The sequence below is a fragment of the Bactrocera latifrons genome, unplaced genomic scaffold, assembly GCF_001853355.1.
Source record: "Bactrocera latifrons isolate USDA-ARS-PBARC rearing strain unplaced genomic scaffold, ASM185335v1 scaffold_41, whole genome shotgun sequence".
NCBI classification, from domain to species: Eukaryota; Metazoa; Arthropoda; class Insecta; order Diptera; family Tephritidae; genus Bactrocera; species Bactrocera latifrons.
The window spans coordinates 1217630-1225607 of NW_017537057.1; the positions used below are offsets into that span (position 1 = coordinate 1217630).

The 7978-nt window shown below is 37.3% G+C and overlaps 2 protein-coding genes across 3 annotated transcripts in view; one reads left to right on the plus strand and one right to left on the minus strand.

Moving 5' to 3' along the window:
• Positions 1-3171, plus strand: part of LOC108972615 — a 16657-nt gene extending 13486 nt beyond the window's left edge. For both annotated transcript variants that reach the window (XM_018939266.1, XM_018939265.1), the window contains exons 2-4: positions 2182-2409; positions 2491-2683; positions 2757-3171. In XM_018939266.1, coding sequence (XP_018794811.1) covers positions 2275-2409; positions 2491-2683; positions 2757-3043 — 615 coding nt within the window. In that variant the 5' untranslated portion in view covers positions 2182-2274 and the 3' untranslated portion in view covers positions 3044-3171. The remainder of the gene's footprint in view (positions 1-2181; positions 2410-2490; positions 2684-2756) is intronic.
• A 599-nt stretch (positions 3172-3770) lies between these two features.
• Positions 3771-7096, minus strand: LOC108972612 (protein ref(2)P). Its single transcript, XM_018939260.1, has 4 exons — positions 6419-7096; positions 5244-6160; positions 4337-5180; positions 3771-4276 (listed from the first exon to the last, which is right to left on the minus strand). The coding sequence occupies exons 1-4, from the start codon at positions 6588-6590 to the stop codon at positions 4125-4127; spliced, it is 2085 nt and encodes a 694-aa protein (XP_018794805.1). The 5' UTR covers positions 6591-7096; the 3' UTR covers positions 3771-4124.
• Positions 7097-7978: the final 882 nt, after the last annotated feature.

Below are 7978 nucleotides of genomic sequence, written 5' to 3' on the forward strand. Positions count from 1 at the left end.
TATATGTATATATAAGTATTTATTTATTTTTGCAGTTGCCATTGGTAAGTAGCCCTACTTATCAAGGGTTTCTAAGATAAAATTTTACACAATGTATGCCTTTGAATATTTGCAGTGCCCATAGACAAATGTATGTACATATACATATGAATATAAATGCACGTACTAATAAAGTAAATATTAACAATTTTGTGGACGTTATCGAAAAATTCGTGAAATCGCATTAAACTATTAAATAAATTACCAAATTAATCCGCAATTAATGTGTCGAAAGAGCGGTCATATTCATGTTTGAAAACACGTAAATGATACGAGCCTATATTTTTCCGATTTTTATAAATAATTTGTCACGTTTAAAAACGTTTAAAGATAACTAAGCTAATATTACTCATATGACAAAAGAAGGCTTTGGATTTGTGGAGTTGGAAAACCAAATGTGAAATCACTTTGCGGTAGGCCAAGGGCAAAAGATATTTCCGACCAAAGCAGGTGTGCAATTGCAGCAGAAAGCTGGAATGTGGAATAATTTTTTGCATTCTTTTTTTTTAGCAAATTTATCATTGATTGATTGATAAACGAGGAATGCAACGCACCTTAGCTCTATTTTGTCCTAAATCACAAAGACTCACCTAGACCCACCATATTGATAAAGTCCAATACGGTGCTAGGTGCTAGGGAAGCGATATGATCCCTATTTAGAAACATGGATCCAAAGGCGTTTAACCTGTGTCTGCAGACTGCTGAGCAGTCAATTAGCAGGTGTTCTGGTCTTTAAGACTCCCTGTCGCAGAACGCCATTAACCGAAATCCTATAAAGTGCTATAATTAAGTCTGAGATAGAACGAGAAGATTTTATGGTAGCCGGGATAAAAATTCGACGATGGGCGTAGTACCGCCCACCTTTTTGGGAATCATAAACCTCGGGAACCGACCGACCAATTTCGACTAAATTTAGGACATAGCATTCCTCTCACATTGTGAAAATGGACCAAATCGGACGGCAACCACGTCTACTTCCCATTTAACATAATTTTAAATTTAACTTTAAATCTTCACCTTACAGTACACTGAGTCGGAGAGCAATTGATTTAACAGGATAAAACTTGCACTAACAATTTCTTTAAAGTATACCATCTTATGACCCAAATTTGTCCAAATCCAAGCAAAACTGTTCAAGCCCATAGGTACGGAATATGTGGCCCCCAGTACCTATAGCTGACTTTTGGCCAAAATTATCGGTCAATGTGTGAGGTATACAATTAAAATTTAGACAGAATATTTTCCTGAGAGCAGTAATTCTGTGTGTCAAAATGGGTTGAATCGGATAAAGACTTTCCTGAGCCACCATACACATAATGTAAAGACTTTCGAGCTTCCGTGTGTCTTTATACCGCCCGATATAGACCAAAATGAGACAGCGTGTGTTACTCATAACTGTGTATCTTTATGCCTAAAATAGGTCAAATTAGAGGAAAACAGGTCTTTCCCTCGTGTATCAAGATTTACGAGCATTCAGCTGACTTTACTCTACATGATTGGTGATTGTGTATAAGGTACTTTAGTGATACCCAGGGAACATTGTTTTTAGCTAGTAGTTAATAGATGAAATCGGTTTGATACTACCTCAACAAGATTATTAAACGTTCGGCTGCGCCCGAACTTAGCTCTTCCTTACTTGTTTTTTATGTCTTTTTTCTTTTGTTTACAATATTTATCTACCCTGGTCTATCATATTTGTGAATATCAAGAATTTGAACTTGAAAAAAAGAATGGTTGACTTTGTATCCGAGGCGCATCTGGCGCGCCAGGGGCTGGGCAATTAAAATCACACAAGGCCAGCGATAGTTGAACGAAAGCGACCGAAATCAGATATCAACAACATAAGTTGAATAACCTGTTAAAATGACGTTGCGTTGGTAAATTTTGACCACGGTTGAGAGGAATTTTCACGGAAGTTATGATAACCTTACTGTTATCTCATTAGTACAAGACTTTATATTTGAAATGATTCACAAATTTAGCTGCTTTATTTTATTTTTGCTGCTTAGTATATACACATGTATGTATGTATGTATATGGTATATGATATATCTTATCATGTGCTGCCTATCTAATTAATACTCGTACCACGTATGTAGTTGACATGTAATAACATGAGAATTAACAGTTTTTTCATTTCAGCGTCAGTGTCGTTACAACAGTTGCGAAATCGAAACATTCCGTTTGCTAAGCTTGTTGAATAGAAAAAATATTTTTATTACTAATAAAAACACAATGGTCATCAGCGGCTACACGTGGAATCTCGCCAATCAATGTTTCATTTTGGCCATAACCGTTTGTATGTCGGTGAAATGTGCGCAAATGAAATTCCAAAAAACTGCCACACACGCATTTCTCTGCACGCTTGGGGTAAGTGCATACATCACACTTGAAAAACCTCCGATTTGGTTGACCTTCAGGAAACCAGCAGTAACTCTGTTGCATTTATAGTTTGTTTTTCTCTCGGCCGAGGGCATGATGGTGCGTTGCAACAATAATTGGCTAACACGCTCGCTGCATCCAGATACAAAGACAACACTGCACCTTTGGTTGCAATTGATTGGAGGTATTTTAGGCGTGGCGGGTACGCTGCAAAAATCACTGCCAAAGGAACACCATTTTCGCTCGTGGCATGGAAAACTGGGTATGTAACCAGGAATACACAAATATATGTATACTTTCTTTTAATTAAACATATACTCATTTTTGGACTTTAGGTTTAGCTGCTTGTGTGTTCTTTGTGATCAACTGTCTCTCCGGCTCTTTGGGCTTGTACTCCTGGGGTTATCGTCAGTATGTGTCGCCTGCAGTTAACGATTACATTCACAACTTTCTCGGCTTGCTAACATTTATTACTGCGATGCTGGCTCAGTATACCGGCTATAATACAGGCTTCTTTCGCCGCAATTTAAAGGAGCATGAAAAATTCTATAAATACTTGACAGCGGCTGTTTTGGTGCTGACTACATGGGGACCATTAATGATATTTCTGCGGAAGCTCTAATAGTTTAGAAATTAAATAGTTAAACATTAAGCAATAAGTTTTCTTTTTAAGGAAATGTGATTATTGTACAAAGTTCGAATTTAGAAGTGTGTTTGTGACTTAAAAATTAAAGAGTAAATGATTTTGTATTTTTTTGTATAAATTTTACTTTGTAAGATACCAAAATTTTTATTATGCATGGCAATCGGCTATTGATATTGTTGTTTTTGTTTTAGCAGGTAGCGATCTCAACGGGGTTAGATCTACGCAATAACAGCCTTTGGCCGGAGAAAATACGCGTCAATTCCGGCGCGTAGAACCGGATATTGATCATGCACTGTCTTTGGTGTATTCGAGATACCAAGTGCAGTTCGGCCCTTCTCCACCTGTTCTTTCCAACGGAGTGGGGGTCTTCCACTTCCGCTAAGGAAGTACCGGCGGGTACCGAATCAAAAAACTTCAAAGCTGGAGTGTTGTTTTCTATTCGTGCAACATGATCTGGTCAAGAGGATATTCCTCAACTACGTCGACAACATCAGTCAATACGCCGACCAGACTTCGGACGCAACTAAAAATTTAAAACTCTTCTCATATATCTTTTACATTTTTATTTTGGATATAATTACATTCCTCTATGGGTAAGGTTTATCGAATTCGTATATATGTGGATATATATTATATAATAATTGAGAAAGCCATTTCAAAGCCATTCATAAATTCATACAATAAAATAAGTTGTGACACTAAATATGTGTGTAAATAATATGAAATATATTCGTTCATAAGATAAATGTAATCAAAATATATATATGTACTTGTTCAAATACGGATTTCATTGGTCGAAGAACAAGAGAGAAAAAAACAAATATAATGTATAGGATGGTAAAAGAAGTAAACAGAGAATGATTTTAGAGCGAAGGCTCATGGTAATGAATACACTTTTCACAGTGTTAGTATAGTAGTGCAGATTTATCGTTTCAGTAAAGAAACGAATGCATACGTGGTTATAGTGAAGGCAATATGATTTTGATATAAGCATTACAGAGAGAAAAATGTTCCTTAAATATTAAATGAGCAAACTTTGCAGCTATATACAGATATCTTAATTGTTGCCTTGGCCCTGTGCCGGTGACATCAAATCCAATGCTGCCGAAATATTGCCATTGACCGATTCAAGCAATTGTGTTAACCATCCGCCTTCATTGCTAAAGCCCATAGCTATCATAGCATGTATAGCTTTATTGATACTGGGATCTGTATAGAACAGCAGAATTGAGGTCAAACTATCTAACTATTTTCACAATTCAAGCTTACCTTTGTGATAAACGAGTACAGCTAGATTTTGTGGTTTGGGCGTAGCTCCAGTGTTAATGGATGTTGTGGATGTGTTATTGTTGGTCACAAGGTCAGACTTAGCCTTCAAGACATCAGCAATTATAATTTTTCGTTCAATGTGGGCACGCTCATTTTCCTTTTCAACATGATCTTTCAAATCCAAGCTGAGTTTTTCAAAACTTATATCGGAATTGCTCTTTGGTGACAAGTTTTCGACAACTGGTGTTGATGTTGATGCTGGAGTAGCTGGCGTTGTACCAACGGCGCCGGGCAATTCGATTTTTTCAATAGTTTCTGTAGAGCTAGCAGCCGAAATATTGAGTAAATTTGTTGTGGACTCGGCAGCCTGTTTGTCAATCATTTGCCAGTCATTTTCCTCGCTTACTGAACGTTCCACAGTTGTCGTATCAGGATTGATTGGTTTCTCAGCTTCACCGGTATTTTTGGATTGTCCGTTATTTAATTTTTCTGCTTCGGTAGTATGCTTATCAGTTGTGCTCGATTTAGTGCTTGTGGAGCTAGCAGCCGAGCGCATTGAACTTGCTGCTGAAGCTGAAGAGCTTTTGCGTGCTTGGTAGCCAGTACCAGCATATGCAGATGCATAACTGTTGTCCTCAGCGTCTTCCACTGGTTCGAGCATTTTTGCGAACATATTGCTGAAATTATTAAACATTTCTACACCAGCTTTCATGAATTTCGGATCAATGAATTGTGCGAAATCTTCTAAAGTTGGTGTAATTGGTACCGACTTGTTGTCTTTTGATTGATTGTAAGTGTTGCTTGAAGCGGATTGTGATGTAGGAGTTGAAGTTCCAGTATTAGCCTGTAATGTACGAAATATAAGTGATGTATATATGTTGAGTATTCCAATATTCCAAAAATTTACCATGTTAGGAGTGGCCTTTCCTGCAGCTGCACCTACATCTTCCTTATTAGACTGAACTCCAGCTTCTGCGTTAAGCAAATCATTCAAAACTTTTGCAGCTGCTTGCTCATTAATGGTTGCTGTTATTTCAGCAGCCTGTTTGTTTACTTGTGCTGCTACTTCGGTAGCTATTTTAGTAGCTGCTTCAGCTGTCTTTGCTGCTGCCTCACAGGCAGCTTTAGCCGCTTCGTTTGCGGCACCAACTTCTTTTGGTTCTGTAGATACATTTTCCTTTGGTGGTGAAGGAGCTGATGGATTATTGGGATCGCTCTCATCCATTTGCCTATATGTGGCGCCACCCTCGGCAAGGTCGGACATCATTTCATACATGTGGGATAAAAATCCGTTGCGCATTTGACGACGATGATGCTTGCGTTCATGATGGTGATGATGTTTTCCAAGCTTAGGCTCTACGTCATCATTAGCGCAATTGTCGTTTGCTGCAGCTGTTCCTGCTACTCCCATATCAAAAAATGGGCAACCGCCAGCATTTGAACTTTTGCGTTCACGTTTTGCTCGGCGGCCACTGGCGCGTCCACATGGAGAAGTTATCCAAGCGTCAATTACACTGGGTGAGTTTTCTTTTGGCATACGTACCATCATGTGCTCTGAGTGTTTGTGCTTGGCCTCACAACGTTGGCATAAATCGAAATTCGGACACTGAATACACTTGTAACGAAAACCAACAATTGGTGACAAACCACAAGAATCACATTCTACGCGTTCGTGTATGACAAAAGCACTTGGATCATCATCGTCCTGGGCCGGCTTTTTCGCACATACTGATGTGATATACATGTGTAATCTATCCGACCGTTTATTAAGGAACGAATCATAATCGGCTTGGTTGCAAATGTCGATTTCATCGCCATCCTCATCTAATTAAAGTAAATTAAAATGAAATTATATTCCTCTTTTACGGTTTTTTCGTTTTATGAGAGAAATCTAGAAGCGATTTCCACACACATATGTATATAAAAACAAAATGAAAACTGAAGAACTACAAATTAGTCACTACACTGCTTTGTTACGAAATTGTGATAAGAATACGAACCTCATATTTATGCCTTAATACTACGTACTATTTGTAAAGCAGTTTTCAAACTTGTTTTAAAATTTTGCTATTATATACTCACCAAACCAGGTAGTTTTAAATTCAACCATGGGTAGCATGCGTTCAGCAAAGAGTTGTTTCGAAATGTTATTCTTTAGGATATTGTAATTGTTCGATCCCATCTGGATGTATATATTGAGTTTAGAATTTCCATCATCATACGTGACTTTCATTAACTTGGCGAAACGCTCCATTCTTAAAACTTTTTATATGAATTCACACTTTTTAAATTAAATAATCGATTTATCGCACAATATTTATCCTTGATCTTTAGTTGCACGAGCGTTTGTTAATGTTTATAATTGTATACAATATATGAATATGAATTTATTACTGCAAGAAACACTTCCTGACGGCTAGAATTACTTTCAAACTATTATGTCTGTTTCGCACTTTTTCCGAAGTTTATATACTGCGCAGTTGAGTTCTTGCAACTAAATGTTACCTGATTCAGCGCTATACCTGCTGGTTTTTCTTGATATATATAACTTCGCGTATTTTCGTGAATGTTCTTCTTTTCAAATTCTGCAACTCACTGAATAATGTTCGAGTTTTTCTCTCTTTCTGGTTCAATATATATGTAAAATAACCAGATTCAAATGTGCAACTTCATTTGTTAAGACGAAAAACTATACAATCGGTTGTGAAATAATATTGGACGACTCTGATATCAAGGCTGCCAACTGAAAATGCACCGATACATAGAGAAAAAGTTTGTACGAATGTTACGAAGCAGCAGATCAAAGCAAAGCATAAAAACTGCTAATTCCACCGTGTCTATTGTGAATATAGATAGCAGACGCAGAGTTGTATTTGACTGATAAAACATAGTATTTCAGTTGACAATAGTGCAAAATTGATAATAGTATTTATTTTGGCAATATTTATGATCAGGAAAATTTGTGAATATACCATATATAAGAATCAACCGGAAAAAAACTTTGAATTAATAATAAAATAAAAAAAATTCAAATTGATTTTGGTTATTTCTGGGAGTTTAGTCTTTATAAATTTATAGGTCAAACCGAAATCATTGGTTGAATAAATATTTCATTCTGTATGGGATGTCAGTTTCACACGACAGTCGTACCCACGATGTTGGGACAGGAAAACCGTTTGACGTTTGAGGAAGACGCGCTGTGTTTGAGCCCCACCCGTAAAAAACGCCACCAATGATCAGTCAAAAACAGCCTCGAATGAGAGGTCCCGAGAGGTCCCCCTTTCGATGGCGATCATGGCAAACGAAGTAAAGAAGAAGAAAAGGTTTGTATGGTATCTATTAAGTATATGCTATAGTGGTATTTTTACTAAAGTTGAGTTTACTGGACAATTCAGGATTGGATTAGATACCTTTTTTTTGTCTTTATGTGCGCTTGGCACTGCGAGTTCAGAGTGTCAAGGTACATAATGTTTTATAAAGAAGATATTTAAATTTCTACTCAAGTTATCGTTCGGTTGGTTGGTTGATTGAAAAGGGAAGCGCAGGAGCGTCAGCCGTACTTAGGCCAATTACCCTCGCCTGATGTTTAGAGAGTCATAAAGTTAACCGGAAATAAATTTATCTCGCCCAAAAACGGCTTCG

Coding starts and splice junctions, on each gene's coding strand:
- LOC108972612 (XM_018939260.1), bottom strand. CDS start 6,590: ATGGAGCGTTTCGCCAAGTTAATGAAAGTCACGTATGATGATGGAAAT. Junction 5,181..5,243: donor GAAAGGCCACTCCTAACATG/GTAAATTTTTGG, acceptor CGTACATTACAG/GCTAATACTGGAACTTCAAC. Junction 4,277..4,336: donor TGTACTCGTTTATCACAAAG/GTAAGCTTGAAT, acceptor TGTTCTATACAG/ATCCCAGTATCAATAAAGCT.